Source organism: Gallus gallus, chromosome 18, assembly GCF_016699485.2.
Source record: "Gallus gallus isolate bGalGal1 chromosome 18, bGalGal1.mat.broiler.GRCg7b, whole genome shotgun sequence".
In the NCBI taxonomy this organism is placed as follows: Eukaryota; Metazoa; Chordata; class Aves; order Galliformes; family Phasianidae; genus Gallus; species Gallus gallus.
Window position 1 is genome coordinate 10,384,442 of NC_052549.1, and position 27,854 is coordinate 10,412,295.

Below are 27,854 nucleotides of genomic sequence, written 5' to 3' on the forward strand. Positions count from 1 at the left end.
GCGGTTTGAGGGCGGGGACAGCGCGGGGCTGGGGTTGGAGCTGCTGGGGCTCCGCCGGCCCCACCGAAGCTCAGCTCTGAGCGCTGCTCTCTGCTCGGCCGCGTCCCGTCCCACCCCGCAGGCATCCTGCCCTGGCCTCGGGCCCGCCCCGCTACCGCAGATTGCTGCGTAACCTGGGCGAGCCCCGCCATCCCCGCCCTGCCCGACAGACGGACAGACCGACCCCCGTGGGTTTCCGCTCTGCAGGGCCGTGCCCAGCTCTCGGGGTGCCCCTGAGCTGCTCGCTGCACCCGCACACAAAGCGAGGAGATGAGATGGAAGTGTGAGTAGGAACCGACCCCGTGGGGCGTTTAATGCGATCACGAGTGTACGCGGCAGGAGGCGGTGTGCAGCCCCAGGCCCTGCTCTGCATCTACAAAAACAAGAAGCCTGCCCGGCAGATCCCACATTGAGAAGGATGGGGCTGAAGGCCCTGCATGTCGGGCAGCTGGGAGCCAGCTCCTGCTGCTGGGTACTGGCATCGAGATGTGGCTGTGGCACAGCGAGGGAATGGGCATGGGAGCGCTGCTGCACCCGTCTGCTGGTGGCTCTGCCCTGGGGAAGCACCAGCCCAGGGGACACAGCTCTGCAGAAGTGACGTTCAGTGGCTTTATTACTGCTCCCCCTGCTCATCCAGTGCGTTGGTGGGGGTTGGGCAGCGGAGGTGCTCCCATCGCTCCAGCAGGTGCCAGCTCACAGCCAGTGCCACAGACACCCAGCACACCCTGCCCTGAGCTGCGCACAGGTGGGGACGAGGTCCCTGCCTGCTGCAGGTGAGCAGCCAGCCCCTGGGTCAGAGATGCAGCAGAGGTTACAAACGGCTCCATCTCCTCCAGGTGCACCCAATCAACCTCCGGGGGCTGGGGGTGGGGTATTCACACAGCTGGGGGTAGTGGTATGTAGGAGAGCTGGAAGGAGAGTGGCGTGCCCAGGAAGGGGAGCAGCAAGGGCTCTGCAGGCTCCCACCCCAGGGAGCAAGATCGGGGTGTAGGCACTCAGGGGTCCCCGCTGTACTTGATGAGGTGCCCACTGAAGGTGATGTAAGTGTCATATTCATCACTGAAGACCGCATTCTCGCGCTCACCCTTGTAGAGCCTCACCCAGACCTCGTCCTGCTCCCGCAGCTCCAGCATGACGCTCTGGCTCTGCATGATGCTGCGGTCGCTCACCTGCGCGTAGAGGATCACCACCTCGGCCCCGTTGCGCATGATGTGCAGGTAGGTCTCCTTCTGGTTCCAGGTGTGCACGTTCAGGCTGAAGTAGTAGATCCCAGGGACGTAGCAGTAGAACTTCCCCGTGAACATGTTGAAGTGGTCGTAGAGGTTGACGAACTCCGTGTCGAAGATGAGGGTTTGGTAGTAGTCGTTGCTGTGCAGGGGTTTCTTGCGGCCCACCGAGAAGGCAGCGTAGTGGCTCTTGCAGCGCTCCCCCGGGGCACCCGCGCTGCCCTTCTGTCCCTTGGGCCCCGTGTGGCCCCTGCTGCCGGCCACCCCCGTCTTGCCGAACTTCCCCTGCATGCCCCGCTCACCGCGTTCCCCCTTCTCACCTGGCAGAGCAGAGGGGATGGTTTGGCACCAGTGCCGTCCCCCAGCCAGCATTAGGAGTGGGACAGGCGCCGGGCTGCAGGTCCGGCTGGGGACGGTGCCCCGCGGCCCTCACCTTTCAAGATGGTCATGTTGATCTGGGGGTGGTACTGGGGGTAGGAGAAGCGGTGCTCGGGGGGCTCACAGCAGCGGACGCAGTGGGGCCGTGGGGGCAGCCCCTCCTGGACACCGCTGTCCTTCTGCTCCTGCGTGGCCCTGGGGAGGGCAGAAAGCAAAGCGCAACAGGAGCTGCGCATGGGGGCCGGGCCCCTCGTGGTGCCAGGGGCTGCCCCATCCCCAGTGGGAGTACCTCTGTCCCCAGGACCCCCTCACCTGGCTGCCTGGTGCTTGGATGGGACCTCCTCGGGGTCTGCCGGATGCTGGCCGGGGTCGGGGCTGGTCTGGCTGCACACAGGGTTGGGCAGCAGCAGGCAGGAGAGCAGCAGGACTCTGAGTGCCCAAAGCCCCTCCATGCTGCAGCAGCACCCTGCGAGACACCAGAGTGACTGAGGGGGATGGCAAAGCCCAGCAGTGTCCAGAGTGGGCAGGGGGCAGGTGGGGATCAGGGTTGGGCTGGTGGGAAGGGACAGAATGGGAGCAGGAGAGCGGCAGGACACAGCCCGGCTATGGGGCTCCCTGCCAGGACCAGCAGCTGTGGGGTCCAGGCAGGGTTCTGAGCTCCCCACCTCCTGGCCGAGGGACAGGGCTCACGGGTCCACCCCCAGTGCTGTGTTCTGTCCCCAGGAGTCATCCAGTACTGCTGTGCCTGCCTGTCTGTACCCTGCATTGTGTCCAGCACGGGGCCTGGGTGCACCATGTACCAGCACAGCTATGCTTCCAGCCCTGAAAATGGCTCTTATTGCAGCGCTCCTCCTCCAGCAGAGCCCACAGCAGAGGCAGGCACATCTCTTGCAGCTGCAGAGACTATCCGTAACTCAGTGGTTGCTTTTATCTACCTAAGCCCCCCATGCCTCAGTGATGCTCCAGAGAGTGCCTATTCCTGGGGGATCCCACACCTGCCCATGGGGGTCTGCATCCCCTAATGAGTGCAAGCATCCTGAGGCAGCAGCTGCCATGCCCCGGGAGCTGCCAGCTCCCAGTCCTTTTCCTTGGTTCTTTGTGGGGTTTGCAAGGGAACCTGACCTGCTGCTCCTCAGCCTCAAGTACTGCTGGTGGCCCTGGCCAGAAGCCAGCCCCAGCAGCTGGGAGCCCACATCCTGTGTGGGGCCAAAGCTAACATTAGCGATAGCAGGTGGCACTGCAGCCCAGCCCTTCCTCACCTTATCACTTCCATATCACATCTGAGGCATGGTTCAAGTACACTACACCGCGCCCTATGGCCCCAAAGGTGCAAGGAGAGCACATGGCACCTCCCCGCTGCTGGACACCCATGGCAGCACTGGTGAGGCGGGCTCCTGCCAGGGCACAGCTCCGCGTGCCCAGGTCTGCAAAGGGCCCCTGGTGCCACAGTCCATGTCCTGGGTGTGAGCTGGGCAGGGGGGTCCTGATGGGAAGAGGCAATGGGGGCCCTGCTGGACTTTGAGGCAGAATCCAAGTTTGGTGAATGCTGCGTTCAGTGTCTGGGTCCTCAGTTAGCGATGGTCAGGGTGGGACTTCCTTGGGGTGGGCTGTGTGTAGGCTGTGCAGACCAGGACAGGCGTGCTCCAGAAGCGGGAGCAGAGGGCGTTCGAGGCCAGGATGCCTGGCTCATGAGTCATGTTCAAGGAACAGGGAAAGGGCGGAGGGATGGGGAAAAGCTCCAAAGGGCTTTCCCTCTGCGCCAGCCCTCTGCAAAGGGCCCATCCTTTCACACACTTTGCCCACACCCGCCCTGTCCTAAGGAAGTCTTGGAGCGGGGCTGTCCCCATCTTGCTGCCCACTGCTGGAAGCAGGGCTGGTGGCACCATGGGCCGTGTGGCACCATGGGCAGCCTGGCACCAATGCCTAATCGCCATGCCCTGGCTTGCCACCTGCCCACGCTCAGCTCTGTGCCAGGGAGAAGCAGCACAAGCAGGCCAGCCCAGGGCTTGTGAGCAGATACCATCCTGGGAGCTCAGCCCTGGCTCTCTTCTCCCTGCTCGGCTCCAGCTGTGCCAGCCATATGCCGGTGAGTGCAGCTCACAACCTGCTGCGCTGCTGAAAACCCACGGCTTTTCCCCTGCTCTGGGCCCACAGCATGCAGGGCTCCTATTGAGCCAGACGGTTCCCTGGGACCCAGAGTGGGCTCAGCCCCAGGGAAAGCATAGCTTCACAGGAGAGTGCTCAGCAGGGAGAAGAAATCCTTAGCCAGGATGTTCCTGCTGAGAAAGGCAGCTCGTTTCCAGGCTGTCGCAGGGCTGGAAATGGAGGCGAGCGTGCCATGCACACACAGTGCTGCCAGCAGCGTGGTGTGCCTGTGGGCAGCATGCAGAGCTCCCGGGCCCTGAGCACGTCTGCCTCTGCACCCTGCAGGCACGCCGGGCAGGCAGCACGTGTATCTGCACAGGCATACAGAGCCTTGCTGAAGGGACTCTGTTTTTTCCTGTCAGGGTTGGATGCTCTCCAGGAGCGGTTTGGAGATTTAAATTCAGTGGCTGCTAAAGCCTTGGGACTGCAAGTCAAAACATCCTGAAAACATTCCAGGCAGAGCATTAAAGGCGAGGATGAAAGAAGCGCAAATGCTGGGGGAGGAGCGAGGGGGCTCAGCGCACAGGGGGGTCCAGAGGCAGCAGGACCTGCATGCCCACCTCGCCCTCCTGCTCACCGGCGATGGGTACGGTCCTCCTTGAGCCACAGCTGCAGCCAGGATGCCTCTGGCATCTGGAGATAAGCCCCCCCCCCGGCCTTTTGCCACAGCAGCTGGGACATCTGTGGCGCTGTCTGCAGAACAGGAGCAGCCCAGACCCAGCAGGCAGCAGGGTGGGAGCGGCACGGAGCAGCCAAAGACTGACGGAGAGGTCGCGACCCTCCAACTCCCACAGCGCCCGGCAGCACCGATGAGAAGCCGTGCTCCCACCAGCAGCCGTCAGTCCCTGCAGAGCTGCCCTGGGGCGGCCCGGCGCTGGGTCTGATGTGCTCACGGGGTGTTTTGGTTGCAGGGCTCAGAGCTGGAGCCTCAGCGCTAACTCCCTCCCAGTGCCTGCCCCCCGGTGCCGCTGCAGGTTGAGCCGTGCCCCTCCAACAACGTGTCAGGCTTCAGCCCCGCAGTCCCCACCGCCTTCCTGCAGGCGGGACGGGCTACCAGCCTGACTACCCCCAGTGTGGGTGGGGGGCCGGGCCCTCAGGCACTCTGCACCTGGGGAGCCTGCAGCGATGCCACGGAGCCCCACGGCCCGCACAGATGCGCGCACACAACAGCACTCGTCCCTGTGTCCGCAGGCGACCCCCAGCCCTGCCCCACACCTACCTCTGGGGCAGGGCCGCTCTCTCCCCGTGCCGCCTTTGCCGCTCTAGGGCATCGCCCGCTGCCAGCCCCCTCGGTGTGGGGCAGAGCCTGCCCCTGTGACAGCCTCCTCTCCTCCTATGGCCGGGCGGAAATGCACTTCTGGAAAGCAAAGGAGAGCGAAGCAGCGGGACGAGCACGGCGCGGCCCTCCCCCCTGCCAGATGTGGGCCCAGCGGAGCGCGGCGCGGGCGGCGTTAACCATGTGTGCACCCCGTATGCGCCTGGCAGCGCCCGGCCTGCAGCCACCGCCGGCCAAAGGGAACGTCTGTGCCAAAAGGCAGCTGTGGGTGTGCGCGGCGGTGTGGGCACGGCTCTGTCCCACAGCGCGGAGCGGCGGCCCGATGCCCGGCAGCCCGCGGAGCCCCGAGTGTGGCCGTGCCCCGAGCGCAGCGCCAGGCCATGTGCCACCACGGCCGCAGTGGGACGGCGCCGTCCGCCCCGCACAGCACAGCCCGGCCTGGGGAATGGGGTCCGTGGGGCAGCCGGCCCTGAAGGGACAAACGGGCGGTGGGAGCACCGCGGCTGCCCGGGGACGCGGGGCCGATGGCGGGCAGCGCTCCTGCTGGCTCATCCGCTGCCACGGCCTCGTTGGCGCTGGGGCGCGTTTCCCGCTCAGCCCCTCTCGCCCCACCCGCGCTGGGCCGCCTCAGAGGCCGCCGCGCGGCTCCCATCACCCGCGGGCAGCGCTCGGCTCCCCGCCGGGCCGCACGGAGCGCTTCACCCCCGCGGCGCTGCGCGATGAGAGCGGCCGCGGAGCGCGGGGGCTGCCGGGAGCTGTAGTTGTCGCCGCCGCTCTGCGCGCCCCGCGCTGTTTTGGCCGCTGTCGGCTGCCGTAGCGGAGCGCGGCGGCCGCTGGGAGCTGTAGGCGGCGGCCGTTGGCGGCGGTGGAGGCGGCGGCTGCGCTCTGTCGGCGCCGCGGTGAGCGAGGGGCCGAGGGGCGGCGCGAGGCGGCCGCGGCGTGCGGTGTAACGGCTGCCCGGGGCCGGTGCGTGGCGGTGGGGTTCCGAACGCCGCTGCTCGGGGCGGTAGCGCCGGGGTCGGCAACGGGGAGCCGCTGCCCGGGGGCCACGCGCGGGGCGGGGGGCTCCGAGGCTGCGGTGGGGTCGGGGCACGGGCGGCGGCCGTCGGGGTGGGACGCGGAGCTGCCGGACCCGCAGCGCCCCGTGCGGTGCCCCGTGCGGTGCCCCGGGCCGCCCCCGCGCTCAATGCCGCCTCTGTCCGCGCCCCGGGGCCGCCTGAAAGGGGCACTGAGGGTCCGCGGGAGCGCTGCCCGGCCCTGCGGCGTGGGCACAGCCTGGGCCGGGCCGGGGGTCCCCGGGAGCTGCGGCGTCCCCGGGGCCGGGCAGGGCGCGGGGGGGGCACACGGAGGGTCCCTGTGATGGGCACGGCGGGGGAGTGCGGCTTTGCTCGGGGGTAGATGTGACCGGGGCGGACCGGGCCGTTAGCAGCTGCCGCATCGTAGGGTTACGGTGTTGGGATGTGTACGGGTGAAGGCCCGGGGGCGCACCCCGCAGAGCCGGGCACTGCACTTCCTGGTCAGGTGTCAGCATCCTGCTCGGGCGCGGCTGCCACGTGTCCCTGCTGTCCCCGCAGGAGCGGGGCACGCTCACCAGCACAGCTGCGGGAGCTCTGCACTCCGCAGGTGAGGGCTGTGCTGGTCGTCAGCTCACTGCGCGCAGCCATAAGCTGCTGCCCTCCTCCGTGGGTGAGGATGCTGCTCATCAGGACGCCCAGCACGCAGCCCGGGGCTCGCTCCCGTCTGGGGTCGATGAGGGGCTGAGCGTGGCAGAAAGGCTCCTGCGGCACAGCAGCCCTTTGAGGGCCCCTGCTTCACCGCACGCGGCCGTGCCTTGCCGTTATCCCCAGGCACAGCGCTGGGCTGCAGCTCTCACCCGCTCTCTCCTTGCTGCCAGGCTCTCCTCACCCCGCAGGCTGATGCCCGTGCCGCCCTGCCATGAGTCTATGAGCCCGCTGCGGATCAGCGTGGGTAGCCTGCCCGTCCTCGCGTCCATGACCAAAGGTGCCGATCCCCGCTTCCGCCTGCGCTGGAGGGCCATCGTGCTGTCCTCCGCCTGCGTGGGCTTCGTGCTGCTGCTCTTCTGCCTGCACCGCTCCCCTCCAGCACGGCCCATCCCGCCCAACCCGCACGGCCGACACCTCCGGCTGCAGGAGGAGGACCGCTACAATGACACCTACCCGCTGTCCCCACCCCAGCGGAACCCCGAGGGCGTCCGCTACCGCATCGGGGTCATTGCGGATCTGGACACTCAGTCCCGGGGCTCTGAGGAGCACACCTGGTTCAGTTACCTGAAGAAGGGTTATCTGGTGCTGTCGGCCAGCGGGGACAGTGTGACGGTGGAGTGGGACAAAGAGGAGAGCGTGCTGCAGTCCCACCTGGCGGAAAAGGGCCGGGGCATGGAGCTCTCGGAGCTGGTTGTCTTCAATGGGAAGCTGTACTCTGTGGATGACCGGACTGGGGTGGTCTACCAGATCGAGGGCAACAAGGCGGTGCCCTGGGTGATCCTCTCGGATGGGGATGGCACTGTGGGGAAAGGTGAGCCCCATAAAGCCTTGCTCGCCGCCTGACCTGCACAGGTCAGGACCTGCAGGATGGGGGGACCTTGTCTCTTTGCACCTTTTTGTCATTCTGAAGGGTTTGGGGCTGCTGTGTGCAGTGCTGCGTGGTGCTGGGGGGGGGCTGTGTGGACTGCAGGGTACCCTGACATCCATGTGGGGCCAGGCCTTGGCACGGCTCATGCTGCTCTTTCCACCGCAGGCTTCAAGGCAGAGTGGCTGGCGGTGAAAGACGAACACCTGTACGTGGGGGGCCTGGGCAAGGAGTGGACCACCACCACGGGTGAGGTGGTGAATGAGAACCCCGAATGGGTGAAGGTTGTCGGCTACAAGGGTGATGTGAGCCACGAGAACTGGGTGGTGAACTACAACGCGCTGCGGGCTGCGGCTGGGATCCGACCCCCAGGTATGGAGCTCCCTCTTGTTGCTGCATGCCCCTTGCCCTGCCTGGGTTCTCCTCACAGTCGGTGGGAACAGCTTCTGGAGGGTGGCACGGCCAGAGCCGTGTCCAGCAGCTGTGTCCCCTGGGCCAAGGGTGCCCCTGCCCTGCTCTGGGGGGTGGGAAGGGGCCGGCTGCGGGCAGGAGGAAGTGAAAACACTCACAGCTTTGGCCTTCATGTGTCTGTCCTCTGCTGCAGCATCTTTTGAAGCAAGGCTGGTGGGTGTTGGTGTACGGGGATGTCCCTGCAGCGTGGCAGGGTCCTGCATGCCCTACGCTGACAGAGCCTGCTCCCTGCTGCAGGTTACCTGATCCACGAGTCGGCCTCCTGGAGCGACACGCTGCAGCGCTGGTTCTTCCTGCCGCGCCGCGCCAGCCACGAGCGGTACAACGAGAAGGCAGACGAGCGGCGCGGCACCAACCTGCTGCTCAGCTCCAGCCAGGACTTTGGGGACATCACAGTGGGACGTGTGGGTGAGGTGGTTCCCACTCACGGCTTCTCCTCCTTCAAGTTCATCCCGGACACGGACGATCAGATCATCGTGGCATTGAAATCGGAGGAGGACGATGGCAAGATCGCCAGTTACATCATGGCCTTCACGCTGGATGGGCGCTTCCTCCTGCCTGAAACCTGGATTGGGAGCGTGAAATATGAGGGCATTGAGTTTATTTAACAGACTTGAAACCAGAGGGGTGAGGGAGGATGGGAGGGTGCGGGCCGGGCCCTGTTGGTGTGCTCAGAACGAGGAGCACACGGTGTGCCTCCCGGCCCAGGGACGCATGAAGCACTCCGAGCCCTGTAGTTGGCGTCCCATGTAAAGCACTGGCTTTGCTGCAGCCTGCATGGTGCGAGTGTTTCGGCAGTGGCACCTGGTGGCAACGGACTGCCACCACAGGGTGTTGCTCCCTGCCACCAGCCCGGGCTCGGCTGCTGAAGCAGTCAAGGCAGTGAGGTTTCCCTGCGCTGCAGATGTTGGTGCCCAGAGCCTGTGCAGGGAGTCGGTCATTGGCTCTGGTGACAGCCACGCTCTGGATTTGCAGCCAAGGAGGGAGCTCAGCTCCTCTGCCCCCATGCCAGCCTGGTGCCCGGGGCACTGTCCTCACATCCCTGCGGTGCTGAGCTGTGGTGCTGCAGCTGTGGAGCCTCTCCTGACCTGCCTGGGGGTGGGCTCTGACCTGGGCCCTGGGGCCCCTCCACACTCACAGCGTGTCCTGGCAGGAGAGGCTCTGCTTGTGTCCCCAGCACCTTACTGGGAGCACACGGGGTATGTGTGTGAGACAGATAGCCTCAGGAGAGGAGTGTTTGAGAGGGGACGCTGGCCGGGTCCTATCCTGTTTCTGGCCCTCTTGGGGTCATGGTGTTCACTGGGGCCGTGACCACAGCAAAGTGACAGCCAGGGCAGGGCGAGCTGAGACATCACAGCTGCGGGGGATTTCATCAGGATGTTTCTCACTGTGTTAGCTGTTTTTCCTTCCCCTTTTGCATAAATGGTGCAGCAAATGTGTCGGTAACTGCTTGGTCATTGTGTTCAGGGGAAGGCCTCACAGGGAAGGTCCCTTGGGAGATACTGTATGCCCTCTGTTCCCAGCCCGGCTCACCAAGGCAGGTGGAGGCCTCACAGCTACCATCCTATGCAGGGTCACGTCATCCTGCCTGCAGTGCAGGCTGAGTGCAGGGCTGTGAGGGGACAAACACACCAGAACCTGGCTGGCTGCTCCCGGCACTGGTGCAGGATGTAACCTTTCTTCTTGCAAACCATGCTGCGGTGCCCTCAGTGCACCAGGCAGAGGGCTGCGGGCCTTTGGCTCCGTTCATTGCTGAGCAGCCACCTAACAGCTCCAGGCACTGTGGGCAGCTCAGAGCCGGGCTTTGGAGGGCTGGGGCTGGACCGAGGGGTCCGTTGGCATCAGCCCCGCTGTGCCACCCCTGCCTGCCCCGGCACTGGTCAGGTACTGGTGGTGCTCGGGGGGCAACGGTCCTGTTCTGGGGGGGGTCTCGCTGTGGTGGGCTGAGACCCGCTGGGAGCTCAGTGGGGCTGCCCTCTCCCATCCCCCTGCTCTGCCCCTGTTTTAATGTCCAGCATCCCTGGAGCTCCGTGGAAGGAGCGCACGCAGCTGGACATGTGTTTCCGCTTAGCCCCAACAACAATGACTCACTGCAGGGCACTGTGCCCTGAGCACACGCATTGTCTGCCCCGCAGCACAGCCCTGACCCTGGTGCTTGGCCTCGTTCTGCAGACCCTGGGGCTGCTGCTGCTCCCTGCCCACGTCAGCTGCTGTCGTGCTGCTTTGCTCTCACCTGCACTGTGCTCAGCCCATCCTGGGGACAGCGGCTCTGCAGCACCTATCCCCTCCTCAGCCCACAGGCAGCAGGCCCTTGTGCTGCGTCCTCTCCACCCCAGCTCTCATTCCAAGATCCCACCTCGCTCTCCAGGCTGCCAAACCCCAGGTGCTGGGGGGCCGCTGGGCCGCGTGGCACAACCAGGGCTGGGCTGCGGCATCCCTGTGCCCCCCCGGCCCCACTGAGCACTCAGAGCGGGTGCCCACTGCCACAGCATCTGCCCAGAGCCCACTGCCATCTTTCATGCCACCACCCTGCAGTGAGTGTGAGCTCACCTCCCCGCACACTCCCTGCAGGTTCACACAGGGCTTGGACCAGGCTCAGCTGCTCACCTTTCAGTTGTTTCCTCTCATCCTAAATGGCGAAAGCACCGACACCTCCACCAGATGTGAGCGGGGCAGCTCTGTGGCTCAGGAGCCGCTGGCATCGCCACAGCACTGCTGTCCCCACCAGCACATCTGCAGCGCCCGGCTCAGCTGCACCCACACACCGCGTGCGCCGGGGCAGAGACAGAGCCGGGGCTGCCCTCGTTGGGACGATGGCGATGCAGAGCCGCAGCTGTGCGACAGGTACGGACATACCGGCAGCATCCAGGAGTGGATGGGCAGATTTGCGAGGCGTGCTGCGGGCACGAGGGAGAGACCCGAGGGCAGCGGGGCACGGCGGAGATGCAGAGCCCCGTGAGCGGCCGAGGGGGAGCGGGGGAAGCGGGGCGGGTGGGGGGGTGGAGGGAGGGGGGCGGCGGGAGGAGATGAGCTGGAGGAGCAGGAAGGAGAGGAAATGCTTGGGCACAGACATAATGCGGCCCTCCCTGCAATTTGCTGCTCCGCTCGGCGCGGGCCGGGTGCCAGCGCTGTGAGCCGGGCCCGGGTCCCGTGCCGCCGCCCAACGCCCGGAGCGGATCCCGCCCGGTCCCGGCGCTGCGCCGCGCCGTCCGCTCCGAGGCACCGCCCGGGATGAACGGCGGAGGGGCCGCGGCCGTGCCGGGATGCGCGGGCGGGGCCGGGCCGGGCCGGGGGGCTGAGCTCGGCGCGGAGCCGTATCCTGCGAGGGGCGGGAGCAGAGACGGGCTGGCCCCGTGCCATGCAGAGGAGGAGCAGCGAATCCCCGGAGCACATTAAAAAGCGAGGCTTAGCGGCAGCCAGGGGAAGAAAACACCTCCATAGAAGGCAGCGGAGAGCGGCGGCTGCAGCAGCGCCCGCAAAGCCGCTCGGGGGGCCGCGGCGGCGGACCCAAACTTTCCGGCGGCGGATCGGGGGGTGGGCGGCTCGGCCGGGCCGGCGGTGGATGAGGCTTTCTGGGACGCGTCGCTGAGCCGCAGCCGCCGCACGATGCCCGGGGCCGCGCTGCCCAGCCTGCTGGCCTGGCTGGCGGTGCTGCTGCTCGGCAGGGCCCGCCCGGCCGACGCGTGCAGCTGCTCGCCCATCCACCCGCAGCAGGCCTTCTGCAACGCCGACGTAGGTGAGCGCTTTGTCCCCGCGGGGCCCCGCCCGGCCCCGCACAGCCCCCCGACGTGGGGCAGCGCCGCGCAAACTTCGCGGTGGGGGCGGCGGGCGGAAAGTTGGCGCGGGGCGGAGGGACGGACGGACGGACGGACGGGGCTGCCGCACCGGGCCCGGCCGAGCACCGCAGCACCTGCACGTGTGCGGGCCCCGGGGGTGTGTCGGTGTGTCGGCGGCCGGGAGCGGTGTGTGCCCGCCTCTCCCGGCCCATCGCCGTGCCCCAGGGCCGGGCACGGAGCGCGGTTCCTCCCCTGCGTCGCACGGCGCCGGGCCCGGCCGCGGCACGTCGGGTGGGAGCGGGACGGTACGTGGCAGCGCGGGGAGCGGACGGCCCCGGGGGAGCGGAGCGCTCCGGTTCCGCTCGCGAAGCGGCGCTTTGCCGGAGGCAGCGGCCTGGAGCGCTCAGCCAGCAGCCGGCCCGGAGCAGCGCCGGGCTCGGTCACCTCCCGTCTGTTCCTTATTTCCAGGCATTTCCTTTCCCCCGTCCCACTTTGTTCGGCTTGGATGCTGCTGAAAGGGAGGGCTTGGCAGCGCCGGGATCTGGATTCCTCTTTCGATGAATAATGCCCTTATTAAATTTTAGCATATTAAACAAACAGACCGGCCCCAGTTCCTGCCGCCCTCCTTGGCGGGGCCGTTCCCAGGCCCAGCTGGAGAGGTAACATTCCCAAGCACTTATGCAGCCCGTGCCCTGCCCCGTCCCCTGCTCCGGATCCAGGATGTGCCGGCAGACCCTGCCCCACTCCCCCCCCTGCCTTGCAGACCCCACTTGTGACGTGAGGGTAAATCCCATTGCTGCCAGGCCCGTACAGCTCAGAGCATCGCGGGGTGTGCTGGGGACGGGGAGGTGCCCACACAAAATGGAGAGCTGCATTTCCAGAGCTGCTGCTGAGCTGCTGACCCCGGAGCAGCGGATCGCCCACAGTGAGGCTGAGCCTCCATCACACTCACGTCGGGGTCATCCTTCCGGGCCACTTGTGACTCACACTGCCGTCCTGGGGTGCCGGCTCACCCATGACTCAGCTGCTGAGTCACTGCTGTCTCGGCATTCCCATCTGTCTCAGCAGTCCCAGGAAGGGCGAAGCGGGGGCTGGTGGTGGCTGCCCAGCAGGTGTCTGCTCCCAGGCAGTCTGGTCCCGGCTGTGCCGCCCCCCGTGCCGTCACCCCCAGCTCCAGCCCGTGTCTCCCTCACAGGTGATGTGGATGGGATTTGTCCGCTCTGACCGCGGCTGGGGACGGTGCTGGGTGCTGGCTGGCAGCAGGGTTTGATCCTGGCAGGAGCTCACAGCCTCCCATGCAACGGGAGCCCGTCCTGCTGCCTCTGATCCCTGCCCTTTGGCTCCTGTCTTGTCTTCCCTCTGTGCTGGGAGGCTCACAGCCAGCTCCTCCCCAGCACAGAGCCAGCCTGGGCCTGGGAGCTGCCGCCGCTCGCTGTGCCAGGGCTGCTCATCTCCTGCTGCTGCCTGCTCTGGGGCCAGCCTGCTGCTGCCACATGGGTCCTTCCGTGCACCCACATCTGCCTGTGCCACCCCAGGGCCCATCTGGCAGCCACTGCTGAGGCACCATTCTGTGATCCAGAGCGGGGCTGGAGCCCGGGGCCGTGCTCACAGGCAGTGTCACAGTAGGGTGAGCTGTGGCTCTGCCTTGGGCTGTGGGGCTGAGGGTCGTGTCACTGTAGCTGGTGGCCTGGGGCTGGTGACCCGGCCTCTGTGCTTGCGCTTCCTGGCGTGGGAGATGGGCAGCAGTTTTCTGCAGGACTTGAGGGCTCTCTGGGTTTGTGTGTGTGAGGGGTGGCGGTGTCCCTGTGTGGCTGCTGGGTTTGTTCTGCCCGTGCTGCTCAGCTCCCTGGCAGGGATGTGGCTGGGCTGGGGCTGCAGCAGCAGACCCTCTCCTGCTTTGCTTCCTATCTACAGCGTGGAGATGCAGAGGGTGAGGGAGGTGATATTTGGGCTGTGTCGTTGGCCCCGTGCAGCCGTGAAGTCCCCAGGAGCAGCGTTTGGCAGTGCCGACGGTGATGGGACAGCTGTAGGACAGGTGTTGGGTACCGGGGATGGGTGACCCTTGGATCCAGGCCCTGGCAGCACTGTGCCCATCCCAGCAGTCCTGAGCCGCGGTGCCTTGGGATGGGCTGAGCAGCGGGGGCTGGTGGTGGCTGGGCAGGCTCTGGGGCAAGGAGGTGGCTTTGAAGCAGAGACGAGACCTCACTCTTTGGTTGCACCGTGCTGTGCGCCGGGTGGGCGGGGGGCTGCCGGCCCCGGGGCCGCCCTGCCGCTCTCGGTGCCGCTGCCTGCCCACCCCGTGCAGCCGATGCAGCGGGGCCGTGGGCTGACTGCTCGGGGCCGCCGCTGATTGGGCCCCATCCCACTCCGTCAGAGGCCGGGATGACGCACGCCGCGATGGGGAGTGCTGCGCTTGGAGCAGCCGCGCAGGCTGGGGATGAGCAGGGCCTGGCGCGGGCACTTCCTCCCGCAGGCACAGCCCTGTGGGGCTGCTGGGGTTGGGGCTGATCCCCACGCATACCCTCGGGAGCTGTGATTGTGAGAGCACGGCCACAGCTGCAGCTCCGTGCCCAAGCTGCTCTTACCTCCTTTGCGTGCCCAAAGCTCTCTGCCCGCGTGCTCGAGTGGCAATGCCCCGCTGTGCCCGGGGGCTCAGGCAGGTGCCCGGGGCTGGGATGGAGTTCCTCCTGGGGACATCTTGCTGCGTTCTGTTGGTGTGCCGTGCTGGGGTGACCCTGGGGCTGTGCCCACAATGGGGCTGGGTGGCAGCGGGCATTGCTGGCACTGGCACCCGGCCCCTGCGCTCCAGGAGCTGCCAGCAGCCCCGAGAAGGGAGCTTTGTTCCTCGGCCATTCAGCCCGGGAACGCTTCCCATGCTCTGCGGGCACTGATGCTTCCCAGGCGGCCGCAGGCGGGGGCCGCGCGTTGGGGTTTGGGGTGGGACGTCCCAGGAGGGGGCTCTGCTCGCCGTGTGCTGGGCTGGGAGGGGAGCCCTGGGGGACTGAGGTGCTGAGGACACCCGGGGCTGCTGCATCTCCCTGCATTGTCTCAGTGGATGCTTTGTGCTGATGGATGCCACCCTATGCCCGCAGCCCCGCTTTGTCTCAAGTGGTCGCACACAGGGCAGAGCCGTGCGGGGTTGGATGTGTCCTGGCACAGGACTGTTCCTCACTGCACGTTGCAGGGGGACCGCAGTGCCGAGGGATGCCCTGTGCCTTGCAGGCCCTGCTCCGGGCTTTGGGCCATGTCCAGCCCAGCCTGGTCAGCATGGAAAGCTGCCACTGCCCACCGGCTCCCGGTGAACACCCACTGTGCGCATGCTGGCACGTTCCTGGGGGGTCTGCAGGCAGTGAGGACCGATGACTGCAGAGATGGAGTGCTGCTGGGCTGGGGGAGGTGGCTACAATGCGGGCTGGGGCGTGGGGTGCAGGCATTGGGTGCCCTTGCTCTGTGCCAGACAGGTGCTGCGTGCATGCGCTCAGCATCCTGCGATTAGCTCTGCTGCTGTTATGTGGGGCTGGGGCATGGGAGGGAGCCCGGGCAGAGCTGTGCTATGGGGCTGTAGGCGGCCAAGCAGTCCCTCTCCATCCCAGCGCCTGCTCCTGCTGTGCTGGGGCTGCGGGCCGTGCTGAGTCAGCACCGTGAGGTCAGCGCGGCGTTATGGGTCACTTGGCTCCCAGCCCTGTGTGCCCCAGGGCAGCGGGTGGGGGGCTGCAGGCAGGCAAGGGCCAGGGCACTCCGGGGGCACAGCTCAGCTGTGCTTATGCAGCAGCTTTTGTGCAGCGTGGCGAGTTAAAGGCAGACACCGCAGTTCCTGCCCGTGCTGAGGAAGGACTTTGGCAGATGGTGATGGGATGGCGAAGGGACGCGCCGTCGTCACGCAGTGCCTCTGGGTTGGTTCTTTGAGCTCCACAAAGACCTGGGGAGGCCCGGGGGGCGCTCCCGGAGCACCCACAGCACGCGCTGCCGTCACCTCGGGGGCGCCTCCGCCCGCGCGTCCCCACCTGGGCGTCCCCCTGCGTCCCTCCCTCTCCCCGCTCTGGTTTCTGGCCCGCTGAGGAGCTTGGCTGCGCTGCTGGGGTCTTGGCGGGGAAAGCACAGCGCAGCCGTCCCCTCCACAAAGCCGCACTGTTCAGAACAAATCCGCCTAGAATTGGGCTGCATTTTTGTCAAGTGATTCATCAGCACGTGAATGGAAACGGCTGGAGCCCACTGAACCAGCAGCCGTCCCCCACGCCTGCACTGCACCGCGGGCAGCGCTCGGCTCCGGCTCTCCGGGTGTGCGCGCCTCCATCGCGGCACAGAGCAGAGCTGTGGGGCTGTGTGGGTCAGTCCCCACCCGTGGGGGCGCAGGGAGCTGCTCCAGCTGGGGCTCATCTCCACTGCGTGCGGCGGCAGGCACGGCGGCTTTGGCACGGCTGCGGGCACCGGGCCCTGACCTGCCTGCCTCGGTCCCTTCCCCGTCCCCTTCTCCTTTCCAGAGTAAACTGAGTCAGCGCTGATGGGTGCCCACGTGGTGCGGTGCTGCTGCTGACCTTCAGCCCACGCAGCCGCGCTGTGCGCCCACCGCTCGCCCCGCTGTATTTATAGAGCGCAACCGGATCGGCTCTGTGCTGCGCCGGGTGAAAGCGGGCAGCGGGGCTGGCGGCGGCACTGCCTGCGTCCGACTGCGCCCCAGCACCTCCCTGTGGGGACGTGACCGCTGTCCCCAGCTCTGGGCACGGGGGTGGCTGTGACCTGCGCAGCTGTGGGTCAGGGCGAGCCTCCCACCAGTGAGCTCAGTGCCACGTGCCGGGCAATCACGTGTGGCTCTGTGTCCCTGTGCTGCGCTGGCAGGGTGACACGGAGACCTTCCCATGGCACAGCTCCCTGCCCTCTGCTCACCCTGGCTCCGGGGCGCTGCGGCCTCCTCCCTCGCTGTGGTGCTGGAGCTGGGGGTGAAGCAATGTGTGCGGGTCCCTCTGTGCCAGGGGCGGAGCCGTGTGTCCCTGCTGTGCACCTCTGGCAGTGCTGCTGCAGTGGTGGGTGGGTGCTGTGCCTGTGCCCATCTCACCAACCAGGCTCACGGCCCCATGCTGCAGGTGGGATGCAGCGCTCCCATCCCATGCTCTCCTGATTAGGCGCTGCCATGCAGGGGGAGCCACATTTTGCACAGGTCTGGCCGGCACCCCAGGCTGCAACCGCAGGGGAACAGCATGCACGGAGAGCAGCTCCACGTAGCGGGGAGCTGTGGGGCCCGTGGCCATGCTGCTGCAGTGAGCTCACCCAACCCCTCACCTTGCTAGGCTTTCTCACTGCCCCGGGCTTCACCGTCCCCCTGCAGCTGCCTGGGTTATTTTTGCAGGCTGTGAGGGCAGGAAGCAGCCCAGGGAGGACGCAATTTTTGTGCCTGCATGATGCGGAGGCTCCACGCGCCAATAGGCAGTGGCTGGCAGGGAGCTGTGGCCGGGCACCTCTGTGACTGTATGGTGCAAAGGCAGTGGGCACCGGGTGGGTCAGCCCTGTGTTGGATGCTGGGGGCTCCTTCCTCCTTCTACACCTTCCTCCTTGTACACCTTGTACACCTCCTTGTAGGAGGTGAAGCTGCAGTGAGCTCCCGCTGCCCTTGGGTCTATACATTGTGCTGGGCCATGCAGGTGCTGGGCTGGGACATGGATTAATTAACAGTGGTGGACAAATAGTGCTCCCAGGGTGCTGTTGGTGGGGGATGGCCATGCTGTCCCTCTGAGTGAGGGACACTTTCCCAAGGGCTGGGCTACCGGCTGGGGCTGGGGGGGCTGTGCTTGTGCCCCCGGCATCCACCCATCTCCACACCCTTCCATTGCAGTGATCCGAGCAAAGGCCGTCTCGGCGAAGGAGGTGGATTCAGGGAATGACATTTATGGGAACCCCATCAAGCGAATCCAGTACGAAGTGAAGCAGATCAAGGTATGGGGTGGGCACCGTGGGGATGGGCAATGGGATGGCCGGGGGAGTGGGTGGCGCTGCTCACACCTGCGCTCCGTCCTCAGATGTTTAAGGGCCCCGACCAGGACATCGAATTCATCTACACGGCGCCGTCCACGGCAGTGTGTGGGCAGCCTCTGGACACAGGAGGCAAGAAGGAGTACCTGATTGCAGGTAGGAGTGGGCACTGAGCCACATCCGAGGGGGGGTTGGACCCCAGCAGCCCCCGGTGTGTGTGTGTGTGTGTGTGTGTGTGTGAGCGGCTCTGTGCGGCCCCTCCCCAGGCAAATCCGAGGGCGATGGCAAGATGCACATCACGCTGTGTGACCTGGTTGCCACCTGGGACTCGCTGAGCCCCACCCAGAAGAAGAGCCTCAACCAGCGGTACCAGATGGGCTGCGAGTGCAAGGTGAGTGCCCCGAGCCAGGACCCGGTCCTGGGGCATCCCTGTGGGTAGGTGGGGGGGCCGCAGGGACGGGCGCTGACCGGCTCTGCCCTGCGCAGATCTCGCGCTGCCTCTCCATCCCCTGCTTCGTATCCTCCTCGGATGAGTGCCTCTGGACAGACTGGGCGATGGAGAAGATCGTGGGCGGGCGGCAGGCCAAGCACTACGCCTGCATCAAGAGGAGCGACGGCTCGTGCGCCTGGTACCGCGGCATGGCCCCCCCGAAGCAGGAGTTTCTCGACATCGAGGACCCCTAAGCCGACCGAGCGCATTCCAGTAGCCAGTAGGAAAGCCCAGCGAGATGTTAGACTGGTCCACGCCGACATCGGGGCCTGGAAACAGCATGAAAACCCACACAGCCCCGAGGGGCCGCAGGGCACGGAGCTGCCACGTGTGCGTGGGGCGGGGGGGGCCCACTGCGCCGCGCACACCCTGCACCGCGTGCACCCTGCGCCGGGCAGGGCAGCCCCATTCCCTGCAGGCTGAACGCCGGTGAGCAGCGGCAGCCGCCCCTGGTCAGCGGGGATCCTGCTGCCAGCTGGGGCTACCCAGCAGCAGCACCGCGCTGTCCCCATCCCATCCCTTGCCGTGGGGTGCCGGGAGGGTGCAGATCGGCAGCGGCTGCTCCCACCCGCGGAAGCCGTGGGGCTCTCGCCCACTGTAGCCCTGAGGGGCCGGACGGGGGTCAGCGCCAGGCGGCGGGGGGGGATGGCAGCAGGACACCGTCCCCACAGCCCCTCTCTCTGAGCCATTTCCCCACACACACACACACACACACACACACACGGCCAGCCGCGGCTCGGGCCGTTTTCATGCTGTGCATCCCTATAGGGTGACGATGTGGCGCTGGACCAGTCTGGGCAACTTCAACGCGTTAAAGGAAAAAGTGAAAGAAAAAAAAGAAAGAAAAAACAAAAAAAAAAAAAACAAAGAAAAAAAACAAACAAACAAAAAAAACCAACCCCACCCACCCTCTAATCAGTCCCATATAGGACTCCCGTTCGCTTCTGTATGGTTATATCATATGTGACATTTACTCCTGTCTCTGCTGGTAGCCTGTCTCTGAGTTAATACCCCCACTGTTCTGCCATCAGCTCTATCATTCCCGTGCTGTGATTTTTGTTGTTGTTGTCGTTGTTTTTTGGGGTGTTTTGGTTTTGGTTTTTTTTTTTTTTTTGGGGTTTTTATTTCCCCGTTAGGCGTTAGAATTGCACTTATTTTTCTAAAGGGGCTCTGCAGTGGGGCGGGGGGGAGCGGGGAGGGGCTGTGGGGCAGCGCCCGGGCAGGCCCCGGCCCTCGGCCCCCCCCGAGCCCCCCGGAGCCCCCCGGAGCTGCTTTAATTTATGGCCGTGGCCGCACTCCGGGCCAGCAGCTCCATGCGGTGTGCGGAAAGGAGGAGAAATAGAGCAAAAAAAGAAAAAAGAGGAAGAAAAACAGAAAAGACGAAAAGTTTACGTATAGTTATTTTCAGATCTCTGCTTGATAAGTATTAAAGTAAGATGTATCTAACGTGCTGCCGTAATTTAAAGCGGGGGGGGCCTGGGGGGGGGGGGGGGCTCGGGGGGTCGCGGTGTGTTTGCGGGGAGCGGACGCTGCGGACAATAAAGGCACTGACGGACCCCGCGGCTCCGCCTCCTCTCTGCGGCCACGCCCACCGGGAGGCGGGGCCACGCACTCGGGGGCGGGGTTAGCGTTGGCCCCGCCCCCCGGGGTGGTGCGGAAGTGGTTCGTGGCGGCGGCGCCGCGCGGTTCCGCCTCTGGAAGGCGGTGACACGTGCGCGCGGCGGGGACCCGGATGGTGCGTGCGGCCGCGCCGGGCCGGGCCGGGGGGACGGGGCGGGAACCGGGGCCGGAAGTGCAGCGGGCGGCAGAGGGGGGCGGGGGGTTTCGGAGCCCTTGAGCTCCGTGCCGCCCTCCTCCCGTGCGTGAGGTCGCTGCGGAGCGCCGGTACCGGGCGGGGCAGCACGTGGCGGGTGGCGGAGGGGCTCAAGGTCGCGGGTGGCGGCGGGAGGGCCGCGCGGGGTGGGCGGCGGACGGGGCCGGGGGAGACCGGGCCCGGGGGGCCGGATCGGGCCGCTCCTCGCGGCGCCCCCCCGCTCACCCCCGCCCGCAGCCCGGCCCCGCGATGCCGATCGTGGAGAAGCTGCGGGAGGCGCTGAAGCCGGGCCGCAGGGAGCCGAGCGAGGACGGGGAGCTGGGCCGGCTGCTGGCCGCCTCGGCCAAGAAGGTCCTGCTGCAGCGGATCGAGTTCGAGCCTGCGAGCCGCGGGCTGTCCGGGCAGCTGGAGCTGCTGCGGGGCAAATACCGCCCGCTGAACGCCAGCGCCGGGCCCGCCGCGCCCCGCCCGCCGCCCCCGGAGGGGCCCAGCAGGAAGCACGGTGCGTACCGGGCTGCGGGGGGGGGATGGAGGTCCCGGTGGAGACCTCCGCCCGCCGCTCACCGCCCCCCGTCCCTCAGGCGGCGATCACGGTGCCGGGGATGGCGTCCCCGCGCCGCAGAAGGTGCTGTTCCCCGCCGAGCGGCTCTCCTTGAAGTGGGAGCGCGTGCAGCGGGTGGGCGCCGGGCTGCACAACCTGGGCAACACCTGCTTCCTCAACGCCACGCTGCAGTGCCTCACCTACACGCCGCCGCTCGCCTGCTACCTGCTGTCCAAGGAGCACAGCCGCGCCTGTGAGTGGGGCGTGGGGCAGCGCTGTGGGGCTGGGCTGGGGTGGGGGGGCTGCCCTGGGCTGGGTTGGCCCCCAATGGCTGCCGTGTGCGGGGCAGATCCCGGCCGCCCGGGGTGGCTCCCGGTGGCGCAGCCCGCAGTCTGTTGTCGGGGGGGAGCGGTGCCTCATTCATAGGGCTCAGACTGCCCTGCCCTGTATACAGCCCTGCTGGCTCGTCTGGGAGGTGTCAGCGCCCCGTGTGCCACCCTTACAGATGGGTGTTCTCATTCGCAGTGTTATCTGTGACCGAGGCACGGCCAGCTGGCGTGTCACCTCGTCCCCTGGGCTGCACTGTGCTATACGTGGAGCTCGTGGGGAGGGCTGTGGGAGCAGGGATTCCCCTTCCCACACACCGCCTCCATCCCTCCCGCGTTTGTCCCCAGCGTCCTTTCTTCTCTCCTCCTGCAGGTCACCAGGGAGGCTTCTGCATGATGTGCGTTATGCAGAACCACATGATCCAGGCCTTTGCCAACAGCGGCAATGCCATCAAGCCGGTGTCCTTCATCAGAGACCTGAAGAGTAAGGATGGCTCCTTCCACGCTCTGCTCCCCTGCTGTGACTCACGAGGCTGGGGCAGGTCCTGGCAGTGAGTGGCTCAGAGCTGATTCATGGAGGCTGAGCTCCCAGAGGACCACATGGGGCTGCCCAGCCACAGCTTGGCTCTGGGGGGGGATAGAGGCTCCGTACGCGGGATTTGATCCCTCTTTTCCCCGCAGAGATTGCCCGGCACTTCCGCTTTGGCAGCCAGGAGGATGCGCACGAGTTCCTGCGTTACACCATCGATGCCATGCAGAAGGCCTGCCTGAGCGGCTGCACCAGGTACACACAGCTCTGAGTACCGGGGCACTGAGGCCATCTCTGCTCCGTGATACAGCCCTGGGCTGTGCCCTGGCGTTTGACCACAGTGCTGCTGTGGAGCTGGGACCCGGGGCAGCAGCACTGCCTCCACCTTCAGTGCAAGGCTCCGAGCTGCAGCTGGGAGCAGCCGTGCTTGGAGAGCATTGGTTGCACACAGCCTGGTGCCCCCCTGAGCTCAGGCACTGGGATCCGCAGAGCAGCAGAAGCGCTGCATCTTCCCTGTCCTCACCTGGGTCTGCTGAGCGGGGCTGTGGTGATGTGGGGGACACAGGGGTGGCCCTCAGGGGTGGCCCTTGCGTCGTGGTGCAGAAGAGTGGTGTAAGATGTGTTTCTCTTCCAGGCTGGATCGCCAGACCCAGGCCACCACGCTGGTTCACCAGATCTTTGGCGGCTACCTGCGGTCCCGTGGTGAGTGCTGCTGCTGGGCTGTGACCTCAGGAACGTGGGCTGCTGTTACCCCAAGAGCCCCGTGCTAAAAACCTTTTGGGAAAATGGCCAAGCGTGTGTAAATCACCCAAAGCTGCGCTTTGCCACTCCTGCCGTGCCTGTGGGTCTTGGCTCCTGTTGTGGCAACACAGAAAGCTATTGGCTGCGGGTCCTCGGCTCTTTGTCACTCAGTGAAGGAACCAGTGCTTGCAGCTGTCGAGCAACAATTGCTATGCCAGCAGCCTTCCCCCCTGCCAAGCTGCAAGCGCCCAGCAGAAATGCTGGTGCTGTCATCCCAGAGCCCAGACCCAGAGAGGGGCAGTGCTGCGGCTGCTGAGTGGCAGGTGCAGATGTGGCAGGGTGCTCTCACTGCTCTTTGTTTTGCAGTGAAGTGCTCAGTGTGTAAGAGCGTCTCGGATACCTACGACCCCTACCTGGATGTGTCCTTGGAGATCAGGGTATGTCAGTGGGCACTGTGCCGTGGTGCAGCGTGGACAGGTCGTGCATGCCCTGAGCTCTGCCCTGTCCTTGCAGCAAGCTGCAAACATCGTGCGGGCGCTGGAGTTGTTTGTGAAATCAGATGTGCTGAGCGGGGAGAATGCCTACATGTGTGCCAGGTGAGTGGGGTCCCACGGCGTGGAGTAGTGGAAAACAACCGCGGTACAGAGGCAGCCCCAGCTGAGCTGTGGGACGTGTGGATATGATAGAGCCAACCCCGCTGCAGCTGCCTGGCTGGGAGGGAAGGGCCTGGGCAGCAGTAGATGCGGCCATGAGCTGATGGCTGCTGTCAGTGCAATCGATTCCATGAGGTGTGTCCTGGCTGAGGGCAGTCACCTGGGTGTGGAGCAGCTTGGATAGCTGGAGCTGTTCCGTGCAGGTGCAAGAAGAAGGTGCCAGCCAGCAAACGCTTCACCATCCACCGAGCCTCCAATGTCCTCACGCTCTCACTGAAGCGTTTTGCCAACTTCAGCGGAGGCAAAATCACGAAGGTGAGCGTTGGGCAGCGCAGGGCTGGGGCTGTGCCCTGGCTCACAGGGTCCCGTTGCAGCACAAGTTCTGCTCCACCCCGGTAGCCTTCCCTGGGCTGTGCTGCAGGGCCTGGGCTGTGCTGTGGGGTTTGCTTCCTCCCGGCACCTTCCTCACTGCAGCCTGAGCCAGGGGAGAGCTGAGTGCCCTCTGTGGAGAGGGATCATAGAGTGGTTGGAGCTGCTCTTGCTCTAGTGGGGAAGACCCCTGAGACATGCTCTCCCCACAGGACGTGGGGTACCCTGAGTTCCTGAACATCCGCCCCTACATGTCTCAGAACAGCGGTGATCCCGTCATGTATGGGCTCTATGCAGTGCTGGTGCACTCGGGGTACAGCTGCCATGCAGGACACTACTACTGCTACGTGAAGGTGAGCCCTGGTGGCACCTGTGGGGTCCTGCGGTGTGTGGGAAGGCTGCTCAGTGGGCGCATATCGAGGAGCTTGGAGCACGATGCTATGCTGCAGGGGGTGCTGGTGCTGCTCTGGGCAGGGCCTGACCCCAAGCTCTGCTCCTAGGCCAGCAACGGGCAGTGGTACCAGATGAATGACTCCCTCGTGCACTGCAGCAACATCAAGGTGGTCCTCAACCAGCAGGCCTACGTGCTGTTCTACCTGAGGTGAGGTGCCCTGTGCCCCCTGCCCTTCAGCAGCTCCTGTGCGTTTTGAGGCTGGCAGCATCAGTCCGGGTGGTTGGCACGAGGACACGGATGCTGTGGGGTTCGCAGTGTCCGACCCTCCTGGCTGACACGTACACTCTGCTTCCCCCAGGATCCCTGGCCCTAGGAAGGGCTCAGAGGGGCCCATTGCCAAGGCCACCCCCAGCCACTCACCTGTTGTTTCTGATCAGACCAAGAGAACCTCAACCAACGGGCCCCTGCCATCACCGCTTCTGGGCCGGGTGAGGCTGAGGGGGGGTGTGGGGGCGGTGGGCGGCACTCCGTGGTCGGGGTCTGGCTGTGCCCATGGCCCCCACAGCAGCCTGGGGAGTGCGGGCAGCGTGGTTCTGTCCCCAGGCCGTCCCCTCGCTGACCCTGGCTGTTTCTCCTTGCCTAGAGCCCCGAGGTGCTGCCGGGCAGAAAGCTGTCGGGGCCGGAGGAGATCGGGGTGCCTGTGGCCCGCAGCACGCTGGGTGTGGGGCCGAAGCTGCCCAATGGCTCTGCACCACCGAAGCCACCCACCGGGTCGCCGTCACCCAAACTGCCCCTCAGAGCCACCCAGGTGACACCGAGTGATGACACAGCCCGAAGGCCCAAGAAACCGCCATCCCCACAGCGGCCTCCGGCACCGAAAGCCTCTCCGGGCCCGTACAGCTCCGGCACTGCACATCCACCCCAGCAGAGCCCCGGGGACGGCACGCGGTCCCCCACCTCGCCCAGCCCGGGCACCCCACAGCGCGGCTCCTGCGGCAGCGCAGCCCCCAGCCCCGCACACACCGCAGCGGGGGATGCAGCCAAAGCAGCCCCGAAGGCCAAGAGCGGGGCGGGCGGCCTCAGCCCCCCTCAGGACACGGACTGTGGCGCGGATCTCCCCGAGGGCTCCAGGCTGGCAAAGCTGAAATCTGCCGCGCTGGAGCCGGGCAGCACCACATCACCGCCCCCAGCCAAGAAGCTGGCACTGTCTGCCAAGAAGGTGAGCCCACGCCGCCGCTCCGTGTCAGCGGGCGCAGCCGGGGAGGGGCGCAGGGGTGGTGCTCACACCCCCGGGCTGGGTGAGCTGTGGGGCCAGGCCCAGCTGCTCGGGGTGGGTTTTGCATCCCCACGGTGGGTGCGTCGGGGGGAGGCGGCGGCGGTGCTGCTGCAGCTGGAGAGCTGCGGGCTGTCCCCGCCGGCGGCCGCGCGCTGTGCTTTCCGTGCTTTAAATTTCCTTCCTTCCTTTTTTCCTTTGTGCTTCTAACTGAGAACACTTCTGATTCTTCTTCTACCCCCCCACTTCCCTCTCCCCCCTCTGTGTCTGTTCCCCCTCCCCTTTCTCTGGGCTCCCCTTTTTATTTTCCTCCTCTCGGCTCACGGAACCCTTTCTGTTAGACCACCAAGTTTTTATTTATGTCGATAACTGCAGGGCAGCACCCCGCGGAGGGTGAGCAGAAGTGACGGCCGCGTGCAGCCTGCTGGCCTCGCCTTCCCCACGGCCACTGCCCAGCCCTGGCCCTGTGGCAGGCCCAGGTAAGCGGCACAGGGGTTCCCGGCCTCCTGCATAGCGGCAGCCCTGCAGCTGTTACTTGCCAGGCGGTGCGGTGTCGCTGGGACGCTGCAGCTGGCAGGACTCAGCCCGGCTTCTGCAGCCGTCGCTCTGACTGTCGGCACTGTGCAGGCTCTGGCTGTGCATTGAGCATCTCCTGGCAGCAGGAGGCTCTGGACAGGTCTGGCTCTCGTTCCACGTCTCTGCTGTGCCTGTGCTGTAGCAGCACCCATGGGCAGTGTGTGCCCAGTGCCCAGGCAGCTCTTGGAGCAGGGCCTGGTTGTGCTTTCTTGGCTTGTGTCTGGGATGGAGCCAGGTGGGGGCTGCGCTCCTGCACCCGGGATGGGGAGGGAAAGAGGGGTTCCTGCTGTCGGTCTGGCTTTTGGCTTGTTTCAGCCTCTGTTCCTGTCCTGCAGGCTGCCCTCTGCTCTCCCCCTGCCCAGCCCTGACACACCAGCCTTCAGCTTCACCCCCAGCGCAGCCTCCCAGCTCCCAGCCTCCCCCCTGACCAATGGGGCCCACCCCTCTCATCACCATCCCACCCTCAGTGGGGAGCACGGGCCCAGCCCTACGTCCACCAAAAAGAAGCAGCGAAAGCAGCAGCAGTCCAAAGCGGGAGGCAGCTCGCATGCTATGGCTGTGAATGGCTGTGATGAAGGCTGCAGCCCCCCGAGGAAGAGGAGGAACATCGCTCCAGAGGGCTCTATCCCAGGAAAGGAGGCGGCTGGCACAGGCAGGGAGGAGCGGGACCCCCGTGGTTCCCCCAGCACGGAGCCCATCTCCCCCCTGAAGAAGAAGAAGAGGAAGAGAAGGCTGCAGGAGACCGAGGAGCGCTCCTCTGGGGCACAACCCTTGGGCAGGTGAGGCTCCAGGCGTGCTGGGGGGAGCCAACGCAGTGAGCCTATTGCCCAGTCTTAATGCCTGCTGCCTTCCCTAGCTCCAGGAAGGCTGACACGGAGCCCTCGTGGACAAAGCAGCAGCAGAGCCCTGAGCCCAGCGAGGGTGAGAGCGAGCATCGGAAGTGCAAGCAGAGGGAAAGTCTGGGCAACGTGACCTCAGAGCAGCCAGCTGCCATCAGTGCCCCAGGTATGGTGCCGTGCTGCCCCCTGTGTGGGTACCCACAGCTGCCTGCTGTGCTCTGATAAGGGCTCTTCCTCTCCATGTTTACGGCTTGATCTTCTCTCGGGAAGGATTCCTCCCAGGTTCTCTCTGCCTGACATGTGCCCAAACATCCGTGCCATCCATCTGGGCTTCGGGCTTCAGACCTTCTTAACCCCAAGTGTCCCTTGGGGTGAAATCTGCCTCGGAGGTGGGGTGATGTGGGACATCCCTCTGGCCTCTCCTCACCTGCTTTCCCCACAGCAGCAGCGTGTACGTGGGACAGCCCGGCCAGAGACGGATGCAAACACCGTGCAGCTGCCCCGAGCAGTGGGGCCGGCACAGAGCGCAGCGTGGTGGAGGAGCTGCTCAGGAACTCCTTGGATAAGGCTTACGGCAAGCAAGGTACAGCCCTGCGTGTACCGACTGGGGGGGCGTGCAGCCACATCCCCCTGCTTCCCCCAGCCCTGCAGGGGCTCCTTGTGCCGTGCTGACATTGGCACTTCACAGTCCTGACCTGGGAGGGTGAGGTGTCGGCCGTCAGCCGTGATGCCGTGCGGGATGCAGAGTGGGCTCGGAGTGAGACCGTGATTGATGAGTGGGACGAGGAGTTCGACCGAGGGAAGGTGAGTGCTGGCTGCGTCCCCGGGGGCGCCGGGGGGTGGTGGGCTGGGCTGTGCCCTGACCCGCGTGCGTTCCTCCTCCCTCTGCGCAGGTGAAAAAGGTTAAAAAGCTGAAGCGTGAGCGGAGGAGACACTTCAATCCTTTCCAGCAGCTGCAGAGCAAACGCAACTTCTGGTCGGTGACGCATCCTGCCAAGGTGGCCAGCCTGAGCTACCGGCTGTGAGGTGAGCGAGCCCGGGGGCGGCGGGGCAGTCAGCCCTTTGGGGTGCTAACACCACGCCTTGCCCCCCAGGTGGAATCCGCACCCTGCAGCACTGGGGCTGGAGAATGAGCCGTGCTTCCTCGGAGCTGCTGCTGCCCCCTCACTGAGGTGCCTGACTGGGGGGGGCTGCAGGATCCCTGCCCAAGGATGCAGCCCCGTGGAGATGCGCTCACGTTCCCCAAGGATGGGGCTGCTTCCCTCTGCTCTGCCCTGCAGGGGACGAAGGGCCGCTGGGCCCTGTGCTGCTGCCTCTGCTCCCCCCGGAGGTGTGGGCTGCTCTCTGTTCCCGGTCACTGCTGGAGCTCCCCGGGGCCAGCAGCACCCAAGCAGGGCTGTGGTCCTGTGGTCCCTTGCCTTCCAGTGCTGCTGTATCAGTCAGCCT

At 65.9% G+C, this 27,854-nt stretch overlaps 4 protein-coding genes across 9 annotated transcripts; 3 read left to right on the forward strand and 1 right to left on the reverse strand.

Annotated features, from left to right (window-relative positions):
* Positions 1 to 9: 9 nt before the first annotated feature.
* Positions 10 to 9,570, forward strand: CANT1 (calcium activated nucleotidase 1). 5 transcript variants are annotated; one of them, XM_040649580.2, is made up of 5 exons: positions 10 to 322; positions 1,132 to 1,256; positions 6,959 to 7,599; positions 7,822 to 8,025; positions 8,258 to 9,570. In XM_040649580.2, the coding sequence occupies exons 2-5, from the start codon at positions 1,246 to 1,248 to the stop codon at positions 8,368 to 8,370; spliced, it is 969 nt and encodes a 322-aa protein (XP_040505514.1). In that variant the 5' UTR covers positions 10 to 322; positions 1,132 to 1,245; the 3' UTR covers positions 8,371 to 9,570.
* On the reverse strand, positions 322 to 5,154 carry C1QTNF1 (C1q and TNF related 1). Its single transcript, XM_001231906.6, has 4 exons — positions 5,008 to 5,154; positions 1,956 to 2,109; positions 1,699 to 1,838; positions 322 to 1,585 (listed from the first exon to the last, which is right to left on the reverse strand). The coding sequence occupies exons 2-4, from the start codon at positions 2,093 to 2,095 to the stop codon at positions 1,035 to 1,037; spliced, it is 831 nt and encodes a 276-aa protein (XP_001231907.2). The 5' UTR covers positions 2,096 to 2,109; positions 5,008 to 5,154; the 3' UTR covers positions 322 to 1,034.
* TIMP2 (TIMP metallopeptidase inhibitor 2) lies at positions 8,747 to 19,800 on the forward strand. Of its 2 annotated transcripts, none has more exons than XM_046901967.1 (5): positions 8,747 to 11,079; positions 17,728 to 17,828; positions 17,912 to 18,020; positions 18,131 to 18,255; positions 18,351 to 19,800. In XM_046901967.1, the coding sequence occupies exons 1-5, from the start codon at positions 10,758 to 10,760 to the stop codon at positions 18,546 to 18,548; spliced, it is 855 nt and encodes a 284-aa protein (XP_046757923.1). In that variant the 5' UTR covers positions 8,747 to 10,757; the 3' UTR covers positions 18,549 to 19,800. The 2 variants fall into 2 exon arrangements, with proteins under 2 accessions (XP_046757923.1, NP_989629.2); NM_204298.2 differs by lacking the exon at positions 8,747 to 11,079 and adding an exon at positions 11,544 to 11,860.
* USP36 (ubiquitin specific peptidase 36) lies at positions 19,097 to 27,433 on the forward strand. Its single transcript, XM_046902086.1, has 19 exons — positions 19,097 to 20,089; positions 20,405 to 20,669; positions 20,749 to 20,961; positions 21,408 to 21,518; positions 21,716 to 21,818; positions 22,198 to 22,265; positions 22,671 to 22,741; positions 22,818 to 22,900; positions 23,161 to 23,272; positions 23,539 to 23,679; positions 23,827 to 23,927; positions 24,079 to 24,208; positions 24,364 to 24,939; positions 25,369 to 25,472; positions 25,905 to 26,348; positions 26,426 to 26,574; positions 26,851 to 26,991; positions 27,097 to 27,218; positions 27,302 to 27,433. Exons 1-19 carry the CDS (start codon positions 20,087 to 20,089, stop codon positions 27,431 to 27,433), a joined length of 3,069 nt encoding a protein of 1,022 aa, XP_046758042.1. The 5' UTR covers positions 19,097 to 20,086.
* The last annotated feature ends 421 nt before the right edge of the window (positions 27,434 to 27,854 follow it).